This window comes from Lethenteron reissneri, chromosome 6 (genome assembly GCF_015708825.2).
Source record: "Lethenteron reissneri isolate LAM-NWPU_2019-01 chromosome 6, ASM1570882v1, whole genome shotgun sequence".
Classification (NCBI taxonomy): Eukaryota; Metazoa; Chordata; class Hyperoartia; order Petromyzontiformes; family Petromyzontidae; genus Lethenteron; species Lethenteron reissneri.
The window spans coordinates 5,201,989-5,221,974 of record NC_083784.1 but is presented as its reverse complement, the minus strand read 5'-3'; the positions used below and the strand labels follow the sequence as shown (position 1 = coordinate 5,221,974).

Here is a 19,986-nt window from a genome sequence, read left to right as displayed (position 1 = left end):
GTTGTTGCTGTGTGTGGGTCAACTAAGTTGGCTGGGGATGGTTGTGGACGCAGAAAGCCCTTCTGCGCCGTGCTGGCCTTAATGGGTGCTCGCTAACCACGCTCGCCCCAGCAGTCTGTTGAAGGCTACACGGATGTTCTTTGTATTTGCGTGTTACGGGTGTGTGACTCGGCCTCAAATGAGTAGCTGGTGCGGTGTGTAAACATCGCCACTGGGGAGACAAAGGCGGCTGGGCGTGGTGCTGGCCGCCCACCCCCTCGTGTGTCCTGCCACCGTTAATTCGTGCTCGCGAACAGCACTTGTCCCCCCACTCTATTGAGGCTATACGGGGGATCTTTGTCTATGTCTGTGTGCATACAGGATAGCTGTGTCTCAGTTTGTGGACAGCTGGCCTTCATTGCTGTCACTGCTCAAAGATTGTTCCGCTCTCAACCTCCCTCCCCCCGGTCACTTCCTGCTGCTAGGGTACATACACACACACAGACTCATGGACGCACACATACACACGCACATACACACGCACATACACATGCACATACACAACAACAACCGCCATTCGCCACTAAGTGGCGGTGACGTCACCACGACGCTTGTGCCTGGCCATGTGCACCTTGAGGCCACACACACACACACGTACATATTCGCACACACGCACCCACACATACACACTCTTGGACGCACACATACACACGTACACACACACACACACGTGCACGCACGCACACACGCTCCCATGCACACACAGACTCGCACGCACCACACATGCACGCACAGAAACGTGGCCCAGTTTAATTTGTCGATGGCGATTCCCGCTGCAGAATCCTCAACGAGTTTGTGATGAAGATGCCACCCATGGAGAGCAAGAAGGATCTGCGAGACCTCCAGGTAAAGGCGACCGGGTGGCGCGTGGAATGATGGTAAAAGAGCATTGAATAAATAAATACTCGGAGCTCGGACGCGGAGTTGTGACGCTCGCGGTGCGACGTGCGGCCGCAGGATGTGACGCAGCGGCTGGTGGAGGCAGTCACGCACGTGGCCGGCTCCTCGCTGGAGCAGACCACGTGGTTGCGGCGCAACCTCGAGGTGAAGGCCGGACCCCAGGTCACGGTGGACGCTGCCGGACTGCAGGCCGACGCCGACGGTAAGGACTCGCTCGCCCTCGCCGATCCTGCTCCGTGGATCCAGCGTCCACGCGTTCCCGCGGCGCGGCTGCCCAGACTCGCCGCCCTAAACGAGACCGTGTCACCCCCACTACCCGGATCCCTCCACCGCCTCGCAATCCGATCCCGCATCAACTTCGGGGATCGCACTCGCAGTCTTCAAGATCCTCCTTGGACTCACCGCTTCCTACCTCTCGTCTAACTCTACTCCCTTTCACACATTCTCCTACCCCCACTCCTCTCATCTCACTCTATTCCCCTCTCCACGCACTCTCCTGCCTCTCCCCTCTCATCTCACTCTACCCCCCTCTCCACCCACTCTCCTACCTCTCCCCTCTCATCTTACTCTACTCCCCTCCACCCACTCTTCTACCTCTCCCCTCTCATCTCACTCTACCCGCCTCTCCACGCACTCTCCTACCTCTCCCTTCTCATCTCACTCTACTCCCCTCCACGCACTCTCCTACCTCTCCCTCTCATCTCACTCTACCCCCCCTCCACGCGCTCTCCTACCTCTCCCCTCTCATCTCACTCTACCCCACTCTCCACGCCTACCTCTCCCTCATCTTACTCTACTCCTCACGCACTCTACCTCTCCCTCCCTCTCATCTCACTCTACTCCCCTCCACGCACTCTCCTACCTCTCCCCCCTCTCATCTCACTCTACCCCCCCTCCACGCACTCTCCTGCCTCTCTCCTCTCATCTCACTCTACTCCCCTTCACGCACTCTCCTACCTCTCCCCTCTCATCTCACTCTACTCCCCTCCACGCGCTCTCCTACCTCTCCCCTCTCATCTCACTCTACTCCCCTCCACGCACTCTCCTACCTCTCCCCTCTCATCTCACGCCACTCCCCTCTCCACGCACTCTCCTACCTCTCCCCTCTCATCTCACTCTACTCCCCTCCACGCACTCTCCGCCTCTCCCCTCTCATCTCACTCTACTCCCCTCCACACACTCTCCTACCTCTCCCCTCTCATCTCACTCTACTCCCCTCCACGCGCTCTCCTACCTCTCTCCCCTCATCTCATTCTACTCCCCTCCACGCGCTCTCCTACCTCTCCCCTCTCATCTCACTCTACTCCCCTCCACGCACTCTCCTACCTCTCCCCTCTCATCTCACTCTACTCCCCTCCACACGCTCTCCTACCTCTCCCCCCTCATCTCATTCTACCCCCCTCTCCACGCACTCTCCTACCTCTCCCCTCTCATCTCACTCTACCCCCTCTCCACGCACTCTCCTACCTCTCATCTCACTCTACTCCTCTCCACGCACTCTCCTACCTCTCCCCTTTCATCTCACTCTACCCCCCTCTCCACGCACTCTCCTACCTCTCCCCTCTCATCTCACTCTACTCCCCTCCACGCACTCTCCTACCTCTCCCCTCTCATCTCACTCTACCCCCCTCTCCACGCACTCTCCTACCTCTCCCCTCTCATCTCACTCTACCCCCCTCTCCACGCACTCTTCACTTCAGAGATCCTCGCGGCGCAGTGGATCCTCTGTTTTGTGAAGCGATGCCGATCGTACAACAGCAAATAAAACCCAGGTAGAGGACGAAACAAATTGCAAACAAAACTTAATTGACCCAAAACGTCCCGAACGAGGAACTTACTCAACCTTTGAGACTCGGCGGGGCTGCAGCACTTGCCGGCGAACGCACCGCACGGCGCGAGTTTGTTTAGCGAGCGTCTGTGTGGGGCCCGGTCTGCCGTTGCAGACGCCCTGCTGCTTTCTCCGGTGGCCGAGGTGGTGTCGCAGCCGCCCTCCGTCTTCAGCGTCCACGCCCTCACCCTGCTGGCCGAGGTGACGCCCGCCGCTCTCCCCACGCGCCGCCGGAACTCCGTGCTCCGGCTCAGAGTCCGCTCCGGGTCTTGTCCGTCGGGTTTTAACGTGGTCCGTGTCCGTCGTGGGACATACACATGCCAGGATTTACCTAATTCTAGATTTGAAACTTTCGTGACTGCAAGGATTCATACTCTTAGGTTTTTTCGGTAAAGTCACGTAGGTAAAAAATAAAATTAATAAAATAATAGAAATAAAATAAAATAATAAATCACGACGTTTCGGAGGCAACACAAGTTTCCGTCATCAGGTGGGACCGTCACAGCTAGATTTACTGTATCACTTGATACTTGTCCGTGCTCTTGAGACAGTAAATCTAGCTGTGACGGTCCCACCTGATGACGGAGACTTGTGTTGCCTCCGAAACGTCGTGATTTATTATTTTATTTTATTTCTATTATTACTTTTATTTTTATTTTATTTTTTACCTACGTGACTTTACCGAAAAAACCTAAAAGTAGGATTTACCTACTCCGTGCCAGGTGTTGCTCACACCCTGTGCTCTGACTCCGCGCCGGTATTCACGGCGCGCCGTGCCTCCCTCCTGCAGGTGTTGGCGCATCTCCTGGACATGGTTTTCCGCAGCGACGAGAAGGAGAAGGTGGTGCCACTGCTCATCAACATCATGTACTACGTCGTGCCCTACCTCAAGAACCATAGGTGCTCGCTAACAGCACTTATTCCAACAATCTCTTAGGGCTATACCGGGATTTTTCTCTTTGTTACGTGTGTGTTGCATTGCGTATTGTGTGTGTGCGCGCGCGTGCGTTTGCAGTGCCCACAACGCGCCGAGCTTCCGCGCGTGCGTTCAGCTGCTGAGCAGCCTGAGCGGCTACCAGTACACGCGGCGCGCCTGGAAGAAGGAGGCGCTTGACCTCTTCATGGAGTCCGCCTTCTTCCAAATGGACGCCAGCTGCGTCCCCCAGTGAGTCCCACCCCGTCCGGGAGTCTCACCAAGTTCCCTGGGCCTCTCGCTGAACCGCCAGTCGCCTTCCTATCGCTCCTCTCTCGCTACTGCGGTGGTTACTGTTCCCGTGAACCTCGCTCACTCAGCCACTCGCTCCAGTCACTCTCTCACTGGCGATCAGTCACCTCCCTGTCACGCTTCTATCACTACTACGATGGTATCTGTTCCCGTGAACTTCACCGTTGATTCCTTCACTACCTGTGTTGAGAGCTCTGTTCAACCACCACCACGCTGCAGCTCACAACCCACTCACTCACCACAGTGCAGGTCACAGTGCTTCGCTCTCCGCTTACATGCTCACGTGCGCACACGTTTGCGAGAGCCCTGGAGGAGCCTGCGTTGGAGCTGACTCGGTTAACACATCGCCGTGCGTGTGTGTGCGTGTGTCTGCGTGTGTCTGTGCGTGTGTCTGTGCGCGTGTCTGTGCGCGTGTCTGTGCGTGTGTCTGCGTGTGTCTGTGCGTGTCTGTGCGCGTGTCTGTGCGTGTGTCTGCGCGTGTCTGTGCGTGTGTCTGCGCGTGTCTGTGTGTGTGTCTGCGCGTGTCTGTGCGTGTGTCTGCGCGTGTCTGTGCGTGTGTCTGTGCGTGTGTCTGCTCGCGTGTCTGTGCGTGTGTCTGCTCGCGTGTCTGTGCCTGTGTCTGCGCGTGTCTGTGAGTGTGTCTACGCGTGTCTGTGCGTGTGTCTGCGTGTGTCTGTGCTCGTGTCTGCTCGTGTCTGTGCGTGTGTCTGCTCGTGTCTGTGCGTGTGTCTACGCGTGTCTGTGCGTGTGTCTGTGTGTGTCTGTGCGTGTGTCTACTTGTGTCTGCTCGTGTGTCTGCTCGTGTGCAGGTGGCGCTCCATCATCGACCACTTGATGACCCACGACAAGACCACCTTCCGTGACCTCATGAGTGAGTGAAGGTCAACTGCTCGCGCACACGCACGCACACGCACGCACGCACACGCACGCACACCTGTATCATCCACAGTATATGGAGCGTACATAATGCCCAGTGTAACTTTGTGTCGTGTGTTAGTCTGTGGCTCCTGTGTTAGTATATGAGCCCTCTCTGATGCCGTAGATCCCATGTCCTCTATTATTGTTCTACGTATCGGAGGGTTTGCCGCGGTTAGCGTACTGCGCCACGAAGCCGGCGACTCGGGGGTTGATTGCTGGCCAACATCGTGATTATCCACAACGGTCTTGGGCGCACCCCGGTGCGGTACGGAAACATCGACGTTGGGAGGAGACAAAGGCGGCCAGGCACGGTGCCGCCCTTCATAGGTCACCGGTAACGGCCAGGCCACACGGGGTCTCTCTTTATACGTGTGCATGTGTATCATCGTCGTCGTCGGTCACAATCAATCCGCCGCTGGATGAAGGCGTCGGTTTGTCCGCGTGCACGCAGCGCGCGTGACGGTGGCACAGAGCAGCTCCCTGAACCTGTTTGGGAACCGCGAGGCGGAGCTGGAGCAGCGCGTGATGCTGCTCAAGCGGCTCGCCTTCTCCGTCTTCTCCAGCGAGGTCGACCAGTACCACAAGTTCCTGCCCGACATCCAGGGTGAGTCTCCGCCACCGCGCACGCGCATTCATACGTACACACACACACGGACGCACCCACGCGCACACAGACGCATGCACACACACTGAAACTACACTAAACTATTTGTATTTTACCGGGTAAGGCCCATTGAGCTACGTAGCTCTTATTCAGAAGCGACCTGGCGAAAAAATGACAGCTCACCAAAGTGCCTTATCATCACGTGGACATTTATAGCAACCAAATGCTCGTGCGCCTTGCCGGCCTTCGTCGGGTCCTCGTTTGAAAACACTTGCCAGCAGCAGTCTGTGTAGGCTACCCGGGGGACCTTTGTCTGTGCCTGCGCGCGAGCAGAGCGGCTGGTGGAGAGCCTGCGGCTGCCCCAGGTGCCCACGCTGCACGCCCAGGTGTTCCTCTTCTTCCGTGTGCTGCTGCTGCGCGTGTCGCACCAGCACCTGACCGCGCTGTGGCCTGCCATGATCACCGAGCTGGTGGGCAGCGTTCCTTTTGTTGCCCGCGGTGTGTGAGCATGTGCGCATTGTTCGGTGCGCTGGTGGTGGCGATGGGGGCGGTGTTAGTTCATGTGGTGGTGGCGGTGGTAATGTGTGTGGTTTGGTGGTGATCCTGGTGGTGGTGGTTGTATTTTTGGTGGTGATGCAGGTGGTGGTAATGGTGGTGGTTATAGTAGTGATGGTGGTGGTGGTAGTAGTTATATTAGTGGTGGTGATGATAATGCAGGTGGTGGTGATGGTGGTGATGGCGGTGATGATGGTGGTGATTGTTATAGTACTGATGCTGGTGGTAGTAGTTATATTAGTGGTGGTGATGATGATGGTGGTTGTGATGGTGGTGGTTATAGTGGTGATGCAGGTGGTGATGATGATGATGGTGGTTGTGATGGTGGTGGTTATAGTGGTGATGGTGGTGGTTATAGTGGTGATGATGGTGGTTATAGTGGTGATGCAGGTGGTGGTGGTGATGTTGTGAAATTGCATGGTGATGTCGCAGTGTGTTTTTTCTCTCGGGCGTGTTCCCTCTCCAAGCCGCCATCCCATTGCTCGTCCCTAGCACCGGCCATCGCCCCCTGCTATCCGTGACGCGCCCTGCCCAAGCCCACTTACGTCACGTGACAGTCAATGCGACGAAGCCTCCGAGACCTGTGCGTGTCTTCCCGTGTTCATTATTCCCTCTGCGTCTTTGTGCCGACCGCCCCTGCACTCGCTCGCACAGGTGCAAGTGTTCATGCAGATGGAACAGGAGCTCATGGCGGAAGATGACATCACCAGGTGAGATGAGAGATGGGAGGGATGTACAGGAATCTACAAGTGTTGGGGGGAGGCGGGGGGGTGTTCATAAAGGCCGTGTTGGAGCCGACCTCATCACCGCCGCGTGTATAATCACGAACGGAGTTGGCCAAGCCATCTCGTTACAGGGCCCCGCAGAGCCTGGGCAACCGTTGGCGTCATCTGCCTGCGACTTTGTGTTTAGGAGCGCCAGTCCGTCCATCACGGGGCTGGAGACAACGTACGTCGGGGGGAACGGCTTCTCGTCGTCCTACAGTCAGCAGCGGTGGCTCGCGCTCTACCTCTCCGCCTGCAAGTTCCTGGACCTCGCGCTCGCTCTGCCCTCCGCCCACCTCCCGCAGTTCCAGCTGTACGTTCCTGCCTCTTGCAAGCACTCCTCCCCCACTTTCGCCCCCCACCCCGCGTCCTCGCTCGTCCGTCCACGGCTCGCGTTGTCCACACCTCTTGCGTCTCTCCGTGCCCTCCCAACACTTGCAGTCGCCACCTCTTCGTGTCCAGTCGCCACCCATTCTGAATCACCACCTCTTCATGGTCACCACCTATTCACGGTCACCACCTCTTCCCACCGACCTGGGCATACTCACTAGTGTACACTCCACCACTGATCTATTCTCACATATTTGAGCTCACTCAACCGGTGTCCACTCACTCACCTGTGTGCCCCTCGCCTGTGAGCTCCCTCACCTGTCCCCTCACCTGTGCACGCAGGTACCGCTGGGCGTTCATCCCGGAGACGTGCGACGACTCCGGGCTGGAGGTCCGTCGCCAAGGCAACCACCAACGCGAGTTCCGTCCGTACGTGGTGCGGCTCACAAAGCTCCTGCGCAAGAAGTGCAAGGTATGTGTGTGTGTGTATTGTGTGTGTGTGTTGTGTGTTGTGCGTGTTGTGTGTGTGCGTGTGTGTGTTGTGTGTGTGTGTTGGTGTGTTGTGCGTGTGTGTTGTGTGTTGTGTGTGTGTTGTGTGTTGTGCGTGTGTGTTGTGTGTGCACGTGGCACCCCACCAACCTGCTCCGCCACACAAGCTGGCCTCATAACTCCATCTCCGCGGTGGACGTCCTGTTGAGTTGGCTGCCACCTTCGCTGCCACTCTGTTACAAGTTGACGACCTTGTGATTTGTAATATTTTTCGTGTCTCCTCCTTTCCCTCCCTGTCTCCACCTGTCCCCCGTGTCCACCTGTCTCCTCCTCTCTCCCGTCCTCTCAACACCCGTCCGCTGTCTCCCCCCTTGTTTCCCTCCCGCTATCCCCCGCCGCTGTCCCGTGCAGAAGAGCTCGGAGGAGGAGGGGGGCGGCTCGCCGCGCATGATCCCGTGCGAGGCCGGCCAGCCGCTGCTCACCGTGGCGTCACTGCGCTCCATCGACCAGCTGCTGCCCTTCTTCAGCACGCTCAGCCACTTCTTCTGCAACAAGCCCATGGTGGGGGCAGCGCAGGTGTGCGCACGCACACGTGCTTGTGTTGTCGCCTTCTGTCGCCCCCTGCCTCCTCCCATCTCCATCTGCCTCCTCCCATCTTCACCTGTTCCCTGTCATCTCCACTGTCTCCTCCCAACTCCACTGCCTCCTCCCATCTCCAGTCTCTTCCCATCTCCAGTCTCCTCTCATCTCCATCAGTCTCCTCTCATCTCCATCTGTCTCCTCCCATCTCCACTGCCTCCTCCCATCTCTTCCCATCTCCACTGCCTCCTCCCATCTTCATCTGTCTCCTCCCATCTTCACCTGTTCCCTGTCATCTCCACTGCCTCCTCCCATCTTCACCTGTTCCCTGTCATCTCCACTGTCTCCTCCCAACTCCACTGCCTCCTCCCATCTCCAGTCTCTTCCCATCTCCAGTCTCCTCTCATCTCCATCAGTCTCCTCTCATCTCCATCTGTCTCCTCCCATCTCCACTGCCTCCTCCCATCTCTTCCCATCTCCACTGCCTCCTCCCATCTCCATCTGCCTCCTCCCATCTTCACCTGTTCCCTGTCATCTCCACTGCCTCCTCCCATCTTCACCTGTTCCCTGTCATCTCCACTGCCTCCTCCCATCTTCACCTGTTCCCTGTCATCTCCACTGCCTCCTCCCATCTTCACCTGTTCCCTGTCATCTCCACTGCCTCCTCCCATCTTCACCTGTTCCCTGTCATCTCCACTGTCTCCTCCCATCTCCTCCCATCTCCTCCCATCTCCACCGTCTCCTCCCATCTCCACTGTCTCCTCCTTCTATCTCCAGCTGTCTCCTCCTATCGCCTCCCATCTCCACCTGTATTTTCCTGTCTCCATCTGTCTCTGGCTAGATTTCTATAAATATGTAATTTTACTTATTGAGATATTTCACCCGGAATAATGCCTCGCAATGGAGCACCTCGTTTACAAGGATGTCCAGGGTGTAAAGTGACACACGCTTTGAGACACGAGTGGAAGGCGCGTTGCGTTTCAAATAAATGGAAATTATTATTATTATTATTAAACAGGCGATGATGATGGCACGCACCGTTACAGTTTACGTTAATAATAATGAACATCGCACCCAGTGCAACGCACGAGCGGAATGAACGCCTAATGAAGTGGTGCGTGTACCGCCGGTTCATGAGGAATGCGCTGCGGCTGGACCAGCTGCGGCTGTGGACGAATCTCGTGCACGAATGAGGTCCACGATGATCGTGTCGCCCGTGCGTAAAGCGTCGTCACGTCGTGATTATCCTCACTTGTTCTACCTGGATTCACATTTTATCTTCCGACTAAATACTTCGCCACACTCATCCCCGTCTCGACTCACTAGCCTGTCTCCGTGCCCTCAACTGGCTACCCATTGCAGCAGGGTCACATACAAGATCGCTTGCCTCTGCCACCGCGCCTTCACATCTGCCTGCCCGCCGTACCTTTCTTCATTATTGACAACTTGCAGCTCGGCACACGGCAGATGCCTGCGCAGCGCGACTCACGACCTCCTCTTGATACCAAGATCCAGGATGGTCATGTCTATGCGCTGCTTCTCGGTGGCAGCCCCAACAGTCTGGAACGCCATCATCCCTCTGCACATTCGCAGCATCACCTCAATCGTCCTCCTTCAAGAGAGACTTAAAAACTCACCTCTACAACCACGCTGCTTTCGAGCGACTCTGAGCTTGGCTCCAGCGCCTCTGAGTTGCGGCCATTACGTCCGCAAATTTGCGCGCGTTATAAATTGCATTCTTATTATAAAGATTCTGACGATTCCCTGCCTCTCCCCCACTACTACCCAGGCCTTCCTGTGCGACCCGGGACGCCCCCCGGGATCTGGCGGCTCCGGCTCCCTGGCGTCGTCATCGTCCTCGGCGCTGGAGCACGCGGGGAGCGGGGAGAGCGGCGCGGGCGCCGAAGCGCAGTGGAGCCGCGCCCGCCGCCGCGTCGAGGAGACGGTGGGCCGCGACTTCCTGGAGACGCTCAACAAAGGCTAGCGCCGGGGGTTGCCTGCCTCCGAGCTGCGACAGAAACGGGACAACTGAGAATATCTCGCGGCACCCGGCCGCCTTCACCCTCGTCCGCGGTTCCGCCTCGTGCTTCCGAGTCATTCCGTGTCTACGAGGGTGCGGAGCAAGTGGTGCGCGGCGGTGGGGCGCGTGTTACGAGTTGAAATTATCACGATTATTGTCGTTGTACTAAGAGGGGGTGGGCGAGCTGCGTGCGAACGAGTCGTCTCCAGTGGCGCGTTGCGGTAATTTTTTGCACAGCCGATGAAGAAACCCACCCGCGACGACGAGCTTTTAATGTACCCGGAAGACGTCTTTAACAAGAGGACAATCCTGGGAAGAGCAGGACGGGTGGCTACCCCCTGTCTAGCTAGCTTCCTCCCAATGAGGCTCGCCCAGGGATAGCGCTCCGGGCCAGCTCCTAGGCGAACTCCGATGGCTCGCAAACAAAGGCGAGCCCTCACCGGGGCCAGTGTCCGTGAGCCATCCGCGCAGGCCAGCTGTCCCCTGCCCCCCCCACCCCGCACCCCTCCATCACTTGGCATTTGCATTGAAACTGCAAGTGACCAAGTGTGTAATATATTATTTCTTCTGAAGCGTTCATTCTCTCTGTGCTGGAAGGGTCTGACCAGCACGGAGATTCTCTAGGTAACGTGCCTCTGGGTTAGGCCTGAAGTGTACGCGCTGGGGCCATTTGAACAAGTCGGCCGTTTCTCCAAGCCTGAACGGCCTGAATGCCCACAAGGCGCGCTATAGCACTGCTGGAACCAGGCTCGCCGATGCTTTGTCCGGTCCTATGCGATTATCCTACGTTTCGCTGTACGCGCCGGGAAGCTTCCTTTTCGGTTGCTGCAAAAAGCTCCCAGCACGTGGAGCGAAACGTCGGACGTCGCGCCGAAGAAGCGAACGGCACGACCCGGCGAAAACGCATCGGGGAGTTGTACGGCACAACCGCGGTCGTGGCTCACGCGTCGATGCACTTTAAGCCATGCAGGGAAGCTAGACGTAGAGGTGCTTAGGCGGTTTTCAGTGAAAGCCACGTGCTGGCGGTAGTATTGCCGCGAGCAAGCAAGGGGTGCGGCTGGTGAGCGCGATGCCCCGGGGGGGCTGTGTAGGAAGTGTGCGTAGAATTTGTGTATTTGGCGTAGGAATTGCACGCTGTCTGAAATTGGCCAGGAGCGACACAAGCAAGGGACCATCGCTACGGCCCTCGTCCCTCCCTCTGGAATCCTCGCCCCCCACCCCCCCCACCCCCTCCCGGCATCGTACGCAGGGTGACGGTCCGCACGCTAAACCCTTGGGGGTTTCTGTTACCCGCGTCGATGGCCCACGTTGTTTTAGCCGATGGAACACTCGCGATGGGACGGCTCGCGCGTGTGACGCGTTTGTGTTTCTGTAAAAACTAAAATCCACGGATTCGCTCTCGTCGGAAGTGGGGTTCTGCGTCGGCCGCTCCACTGTGAAGTCACGTGTCACTGGCGGCGGCGGTGGCGCTGCTACCGGGTGGGAACACGTGCAGTGGCAACAGCAGGTGGTGCAGCAGCTGGTGGCGCAACTGGCGTAGCCACCAGCAGCAGTAGCTCCTGCCGCTCGCGTGAATCTTACCCACGCTGTGCTAATCAGGATTTTCGTCTGGGGGGTTGAGGACAACTTAACCAAAACGTATTTATGTCGTTATATCTGTAGAGGAGACTCGGGATTGGTCAAGCCAAGTTGCTGGCAAGTGGTGGAGCTTGCTGAAAGATAATATATTTAGAGACATTTGCCACACAGATCCAACACTTGCAAGTTTATTTGTTTTAACCAGGTATGAAGTCAAGATATCAGGACAGTTTCTTTTGCAAGAGTGACCCAAGGGCTAAGCAACCTTCATCTGGATTAGAGCGCGTGAGGCCTTGGATTGGGCGACCAGGAGGTTGAAGCCTCCTTCCCATGACAATTCAGTGGCGACACTGGCTCGCTGAAATTGGCTCCTAACAAAGGACAGTATTTCTTTCCTAAGCTAAATGTCAGCATCCAAGTATCCACGGCATCTATTGCCTTGCCACACTGAAGAGAAACCAAAGTCTTTCAGGCCCTCTTCCAAGTACTAATGGACATGCTATTCGAGCCCTCTAGAGTAGGACCCCTGTTTTTTTAATCTCTGCACATGGCCTCTTACTGGGGGGGGAGGGGGCGGGGATTTAAAGCTCCCCCACGTTTTATGAGAGGTAGAATATCACAACTCTTAAGTCATCGGAAGCGTCTCCACGAGGTGGAGCCCGTCTAGAGACTAGGTGGGTTTACTCTTTCGCTCTGGACAGATGTCTTGGAGGAGGATGGAGTACTCGCACTGGTACGCCCTCCGCATGCGACCTGCTCGCTCGACTAAGTGCGGTACATGCGCCCATTCATAACCGCTGGGTGGACACAAGCGGGGAGGGATTTAAGAAACTTGCTTCGCCCACAAAAACGGCATCGAACCGGCATGTCCAGTGTGCTTGACTGTTACACCGCGTCACCATTTTTCAGGGCATCACAACACCGATGTGGCCTCGCGTCTGTGCGTCCTGGTAACCAGAGAGGGCCACTTGGAAACACCTTAAAACATTCATTGAATTAACAAAAAGAATAAACATGTACATCCCCTTTGTCAGTCTGCTGGTTGAAGGCCTCCCCATAACTGCAGTCGTGGGGGTTGTTTGACCATACTTCACCGCGCCGGTTGGTGGAAGGGGGGGTGAGAGCCCAGGACTGGTTCCGATATCACACTCGCCACTGATGTTAGCCGGTGGTCGGGAATCGAACTCAGGTCGCAGGGTTTATAGCGGAGTGCTTTAATAATCACTGCGCCACCACGCTCCATCCTTTTTATTTCTAAATAAGTCCTTTATATCTGGAAAATTATCCGTTAGTCACTACTATTTATCTGGTGGAGGCGGGGGGGGGGATTGTTACAACTGGGATGGATGTCTGCCATTTCCTCGTGTCTTTGCATGTGGTAGGGAACTGGAGTGCCCGCGGTCAAGAACGCACATTTGATAGCTCCCTGGTACCGTTCGCCACAATGTCCGACGCTCGGCACCATGTCCCGGGGGGAGCGCCTTCAGTGAAACTGAATTACCCGGCATGTGGAGCGAAACGTTGGACGTCGTGCCAACCAACCAAACGCGCGGCCACTACCCCAAGAAGCACGGCCGGGGGGGGTGGGTAGGGTGAGAAGCTGCACAGCACAAAGGCGAGAACATCCGCTGCGGAACGACTGATATATACATCTCATCTCGCATCCCTCCGTGGTTGCGTATCTCACGTCACACTGCATTTCACCTTCACGAACACCCCGATTGGGAAAGTGTGTGTCCCCCGTACCACAGCCAGGCGCGCCGCCGCCACCACACCTTGTGCGACTTTTGAGACGTCTTGGTTTTTCTCAAGATAATCGTTGTGAAAGGGCGCGCGGTGACCGGCGCGCGCGCGCGCGTCATTTTCTAACGTCGCGTATTTCGATGCAATCTGTCTGCTCACTGGGTTTGCCGTTTTGGGGCTCTGCGTTGCTGTGGGGAGGCCCTGTGTCATGTTTACCAAGGTTGGAACACTGCGATTATCGCTGAGTTGCATTAGTATACAAATAAAGTCAGTTTTAAACACTTTTGCCACAGTTTGCTTCATTTTTTTAAAGGGCATAGGCCGATAAGGTTGGATAGGATGGTTCAAGATTCATATCCAATGTTTTGGGTCAGGCCACAATTATCTGGCCGAATTCAAGGCCGTTATCCAACTAGCCTTTTGCCCGTCCAAGGACGGGTGTATTGCAGTAAATCTGAAACTTGCAAGCGAAAAGCAGACCGCGACGTGATATTCATCGCATCAATTCGTGTGCAGTTTGTAAGGGCGCGGTGACACAGACCTCTTTCATTTAAAGGTCATAATCCCTTGATAATTGTTTTTTACCCTTCTATCTGGCAACAAAACTGACACTTTTTTTACAAGGAGTCATGTTTGCATAGACCACAATACCTGCAGTCATAATGCAAACAAAAACTGATAATGTGCACTGGTCTATGCAAACATGACTCCTTGTAAAAAAAGGTGTCAGTTTTGTTGCCAGATAGAAGGGTAAAAAACCAATTATATTTTTTACTGGCAAATGAGGTTCCAATGGTGTTATAATCCCTTGTTCGTCATGACATCCTTTTTACTTTGATGTCTCAACAGCGCTACGGAGACCGCGTGACGTGAGGGTTCTGCCTTTGCAGCGAGGGTTGTAAGTTGACGCCGAGGAGTGGGGAGGAGGCGCCTCGGCCCCCCATGTGGAGTGACGTCAGCCGCTAATTATTATTAATGGAGGGGGTGTCTATTTGGAGGACGTCACCTGCTCATGAATATTAACGAGGGGGGCTGGTAGCTGTGGAGTGACGTCACTTGCACATTATTAGTGAGGGGGGGGAATACTCCATATTGAGTGACGTCACTTGCTCATTGAGGGGTGGGGAGGGTGTCCATTTGGATGACGTCACCTGCTCATGAATATTAATGAGGGGGGCTGGTCTCTATGGAGTGACGTCACTTGCACATGATTGTTCGTGAGGGGGGGAGGACTCCATATTGAGTGACGTCACCTGCTCATTATTATTCATGAGGGCTGGGGGGGTGTCCATTTGGATGACGTCACCTGCTCATGAATATTAATGAGGGGGGCTGGTCGATGTGGAGTGACGTCACTTGCACATGATTGTTCGTGAGGGGGGGAGGACTCCATATTGAGTGACGTCACCTGCTCATTATTATTCATGAGGGCTGGGGGGGTGTCCATTTGGGTGACGTCACCTGCTCATGAATATTAATGAGGGGGGCTGGTCGATGTGGAGTGACATCACTTGCACATGATTGTTCGTGAGGGGGGGAGGACTCCATATTGAGTGACGTCACCTGCTCATTATTATTCATGAGGGCTGGGGGGGTGTCCATTTGGATGACGTCACCTGCTCATGAATATTAATGAGGGGGGCTGGTCGATGTGGAGTGACGTCACTTGCACATGATTGTTCGTGAGGGGGGGAGGACTCCATATTGAGTGACGTCACCTGCTCTTTATTATTCATGAGGGCTGGGGGGGTGTCCATTTGGATGACGTCACCTGCTCATGAATATTAATGAGGGGGGCTGGTCGATGTGGAGTGACGTCACGAGCGTTAAGGACATTCCTGGGTGATTTTTAGTCGGTCGAGGCCACAGCAGGCACAGTGCCTCGGGCGTACGAAAACTAAAAGGCCTACGAGAAAAACGTTGACCCGTGTCTTTTTGCTTGTGTGGTGGTCAAGGTTGACACCAAGGTTGACACAGGTCACACAGGTCACACAAGCTAGGGGAGAGGTACGTACCGGTCTGGACCGGCCCGGATTGACAGGGACGAGAGGTGGTTGGAACGGCTCTGAGGGGAGGGGGCTGGCGAGAGCCAGGGCCCGAGACACCCCCGCCCCTCAGAGAGAGGGGATATATAAGACGGCTCCCGGAGAGCGGAGGGGTCGATCGGAGGAGAAGCTGAAGGAGGAGAGCCGGAGATCCTGGACCCCCGAGCCTCAAGGATGCCGCCCCGCTGGAACTGAGTGGGCTGAGTAGCTGTAGGCTAGGGAAGAGAGTAGCTGAGTAGCTGTAGGCTAGGGAAGAGAGTAACAGAGTAGCTGGAGGCTAGGGAAGAGAGTAGCTGAGTAGCTGTAGGCTAGGGAAGAGAGTAGCCGAGTAGCTGTAGGCTAGGGAAGAGAGTAGCCGAGTAGCTGTAGGCTAGGGAAGAGAGTAGCCGAGTAGCTGTAGGCTAGGGAAGAGAGTAGCCGAGTAGCTGTAGGCTAGGGAAGAGAGTAGCCGAGTAGCTGTAGGCTAGGGAAGAGAGTAGCTGAGTAGCTGTAGGCTAGGGAAGAGAGTAACAGAGTAGCTGGAGGCTAGGGAAGGAGAGAAATGAGAATAGAGCCGGAGGCTGTACCTCCCTAGGTTGTGTGTGTGGGACTGTCTCCCCAGTGAGTCCTGAGGACTAGTGTTATCGGAATAAAAGCGTGTGGCCTCTACGAAGTGTCGGTCTCATTCAAGAATACTACATTTGGTGTTAGAAGCGGCCAAAGAACCTCGCCGACATGGAGACAAGACAGAAAACGCTCACCAGGGGCCAGGAGAAGGACGTCGAGGGAGACGCTGAGCCGGAGGCGGGAGCGCCATTTCCGGGGGACGGGTCTGCGGGGGCGGGCTCGGGTTCTCCGGGGCCCTCCAGGAGTCCGCCGACGTCGGGATGGGCGATCCAGTCAGCCCATGCCCGGCTGGCCGATCTCCTCCATGCCGCTGCCTCCATCCTCGACGAGCTCACGCTGGGGGGAGCGGGAGCGCCGGGTGGAGTACCAGGCCGAAGGATGGGACGGGTTCCCGCCGAGAAACGCGCCATTCCCGTGCAAAACTTTGACGTCACCTCCGGAGGGGGAGACGTCACTTCCGCCGGGGATGCGGCCGCCGGGGATGACGTCACTTCCGCCGGGGGGGTCACCGCTTCCGGGGGACATGACGTCAACCGCCCAGGAGGTCAGGGGGCAGAGGTGGCTCGCGTCACATCCGCCATCTGCGGCCTTACATCGGGAGAAGCAGAGTTTTCGGGTAGGTGCCCGCCGATTCCGTCTGATATTCTGCCGCCGGAAGATGCTTCATATACTGCACTTGGGACGCTGCTGTCTTCGAGGGGGGACTACATCCCGGCGCTACAACAGCGCTTGCCTTCGCTTCAGGTTTTCACGGCAAAGGGGGGGGACTGGGCTGCTTTTTCACGCCGTTTCGTGGCAAATGCCGAGACGGCTGGGTGGTCTGCTGACGTCGCTCTCCAAGCCCTGCCTTCCGCCTTGGACGACGTGGCCTTGGCCTCGTTCCTCCTTATTCCACGGAGGCAACGCTCCACTTTGCAGGAGGCCCTCGATCGGATGGCCTTAGTGTATGGACCTCCATCCGAAACTAGACATCGTTTCGCCAGTCGGAGGAGGGAGGCGGACGAGACACCTCTTGCCTATCAGAGTGCACTGATGGCGTTGGCTCAAGCAGCCTATCCTCGAATGGACGATGTGGGCCTGGACTCCATCGTGCTTGAGAAGTTGCTGCTGCTGGCTCGGGAACTGAGGATTGCCATCCACGTCAAAGATGAAGCTAACCTTTCCTCGCTGGGGGCGGCACATTACCTGCACACAGAGTTGCTCCTCCAGCGGGATGGGCAGGTGGCTGCGTGCGCCGCTGCAAGAGTTGACGAGGTCCCGGATGCCCAGGCCTTCGCGTCACAGCGGGCCGCCAGTTGGAGGGGGGCCGACCGGCCTCGCCAAGGGGAAACCCGGGGGAGACACGGACCCCCGCGGGCGTTGGCTGGCGTCACGTGCTATAACTGTGGCCAGCTGGGTCACCTGGCATCGGGTTGCCCTGCACCCCGGCGCCGGGCTTCGGGTCATCCACCATCGTCCGCCCGTCCGCCGGCCGCTCCACAAGACCCCCAGGCATGTCGCGACACCTCACGCACACGGTCCCTGCCCGCATCTCATACACCGCGATTCGGCGCGCCAGTAGATCGCGTTGCGTTGAGGGGTGGGGAGCGGAATGGGGCTGATGTTCGGGGGCCACTTCGCGCGGTTCAGTGGTCCGAGTTGGCCCACAGGGTCGTGGCCGCGGCGATGGGCTCGTCGGTTATTCTCGGGGATATTGAGGGAATTCAATTTCGATTGTTGGTCGATACGGGGGCTTCGGCTACCATAATCTCTGACCTCATATACAACGTGTTACCAAAGAGATGTCAGGCACTCACCCCGTTCTCCGTCCCTTGCTTTGCGGAAAATGGGGGTTCCCTGGGGATTATTGGCCAAATAACTGCACAAATTTGTATTGGCGACATTAAATTATCTGGTCCCATTTTGGTTTCCGATGCCTTGGCCGTTCCCTGTCTGTTGGGTACGGATTTCTTGGGGAGGATGCCCATCAAAATTTTGATTGACAAAGGCTGCATCGAGCTTCCTTCGGGCCGCCGGATGGCGTTTCTGCCTTCACCAAACCGGCTGCGCACAGCTTGCACGACTGTTCCGGCTATGGCGTCTGAAACCGTGCGGATTCCGCCGGGTGCGCAGATGCTGATACCGCTTCAGTTACGCAAACCACTGGAGGCAGACGCTACTTCGGGGGTTTTGTTATCTCCTTCAAATACGACCGAGCGAGGGTTGGACCTGGTGGGTGCACAAACGCTTGTGCCTAGAGATGGACAGCTCTTCATTCAGGTGCTGAATGCGGGGTTGCGGACGAAGGTCGTGCACCGAGGGGCTGTCATTGCACATGCGTCGCTGCCGCTGCACACTGACTCCGTTGCAGCTCATGTCGGTGAGGCGCCGGCGTCCGGGACGCAGGTGGGTGTCGATGAGGCATGGATGGATTCTCTCTGTTCAGGGGCTGAAAATCTTTCAGAGTCACAAAGATTCAAGCTGCGCATGTTGCTTCGTGATTTTCCCGATGTTTTTAGCAAGCACAAATTCGATGTTGGGTGCACTAATCTATTGAAACACCACATTGATACGGGGGATTCCGCTCCCATTCGGCAAAATCCGTTCCGATTAAGTCCGGCAGAGAAGGAACATGTCCGGTTGGCAGTGAATGACATGCTTGCCGCAGACATTGTGGCTCCCTCCAACAGCCCATGGGGTGCGCCCATTGTGCTTGTTAAAAAACATGATGGCAGTTTGAGGTTTTGTGTGGATTTTCGGAAGCTTAACAAGGTTTCGCTGGCGGACGCGTATCCACTCCCTCGCATGGACGAGTCGCTCGATGCCTTGGCGGGGGCACGGTATTTTTCTACCTTGGACCTTTTGTCGGGGTTTTGGCAACTGCCCTTGGATGACGCTTCCAAACCTAAGACCGCGTTCCGTACGCCACAGGGCCTTTATCAGTTCAACCGGTTGCCCATGGGATTGTACTCAGCTCCAGCGACGTTCCAGAGATTGATGGAACTGGTCCTCGCTGGCCTGCAGTGGGACTCTTGTCTTATATATCTGGACGACGTGATTATTTTCAGCCGTACGTTTGAGGAACATCTGGACAGACTGCGGGCTGTATTTCTCAGAGTGCGATCGGCTAATCTTAAATTTAAGCCTCAGAAATGTTTCCTGTTGCGTGAATCGGTGCGGTACCTCGGCCACGTTGTCAGTTCTACGGGTATAGCCACCGATCCTGCTAAAACTGACTGTGTAAGGTCGTGGCCCACGTCCACGTCTGTGGGGGAAGTCCGCAGCTTTATAGGCTTTGCGTCCTATTACCGCCGGTTTGTTGAGGGGTTTGCGACGATCGCCAAACCCCTTCATGCTCTGACGGCTAAGGGGGCTAAATTCCATTGGGGGGAAGAGGAAGACAGGGCGTTCAGGGCGCTTCGCGATGCCCTTGTCCGAGCTCCTCCCTTGTGCTATCCCGATTTCACGTTGCCCTTCATCCTGGACACCGATGCCAGCAATACCGGCATCGGCGCGGTGCTTTCGCAGGTTGTCAACGGGGTCGAACGGGTCGTTGCCTACGGCAGTAGAGTCCTGTCTCCGGCAGAGCAACGTTATTGCGTCACCCGCCGTGAACTGCTCGCTATTGTCGTGTTTGTTCAACAATATCGACCGTACCTGTACGGTAGGCATTTTACGGTTCGTTCCGATCACGCGCGCTACAGTATGCGTTGAAAATAGACCAGCCGTCCGGCCAGCTGTCACGTTGGCTTGAGGTCCTACAGGACTACACGTTCACGGTGGT

General features: G+C 56.3%; 1 protein-coding gene across 12 annotated transcripts in view; it reads left to right on the top strand.

The window, feature by feature from the left end:
* Positions 1-13,855, top strand: part of DOP1A (DOP1 leucine zipper like protein A) — a 55,026-nt gene extending 41,171 nt beyond the window's left edge. For 9 of the 12 annotated variants that reach the window (XM_061570788.1, XM_061570805.1, XM_061570754.1 and 6 more), the window contains 14 exons: positions 361-465; positions 819-885; positions 997-1,141; positions 2,883-2,968; positions 3,558-3,667; positions 3,783-3,932; positions 4,802-4,863; positions 5,362-5,514; positions 5,848-5,984; positions 6,724-6,779; positions 6,982-7,146; positions 7,506-7,635; positions 8,064-8,228; positions 10,021-13,855. In XM_061570788.1, coding sequence (XP_061426772.1) covers positions 361-465; positions 819-885; positions 997-1,141; positions 2,883-2,968; positions 3,558-3,667; positions 3,783-3,932; positions 4,802-4,863; positions 5,362-5,514; positions 5,848-5,984; positions 6,724-6,779; positions 6,982-7,146; positions 7,506-7,635; positions 8,064-8,228; positions 10,021-10,215 — 1,726 coding nt within the window. In that variant the 3' untranslated portion in view covers positions 10,216-13,855. The remainder of the gene's footprint in view (positions 1-360; positions 466-818; positions 886-996; positions 1,142-2,882; positions 2,969-3,557; positions 3,668-3,782; positions 3,933-4,801; positions 4,864-5,361; positions 5,515-5,847; positions 5,985-6,723; positions 6,780-6,981; positions 7,147-7,505; positions 7,636-8,063; positions 8,229-10,020) is intronic. The other 3 variants (XM_061570737.1, XM_061570720.1, XM_061570728.1) reach the window with 3 other exon arrangements.
* Positions 13,856-19,986: the final 6,131 nt, after the last annotated feature.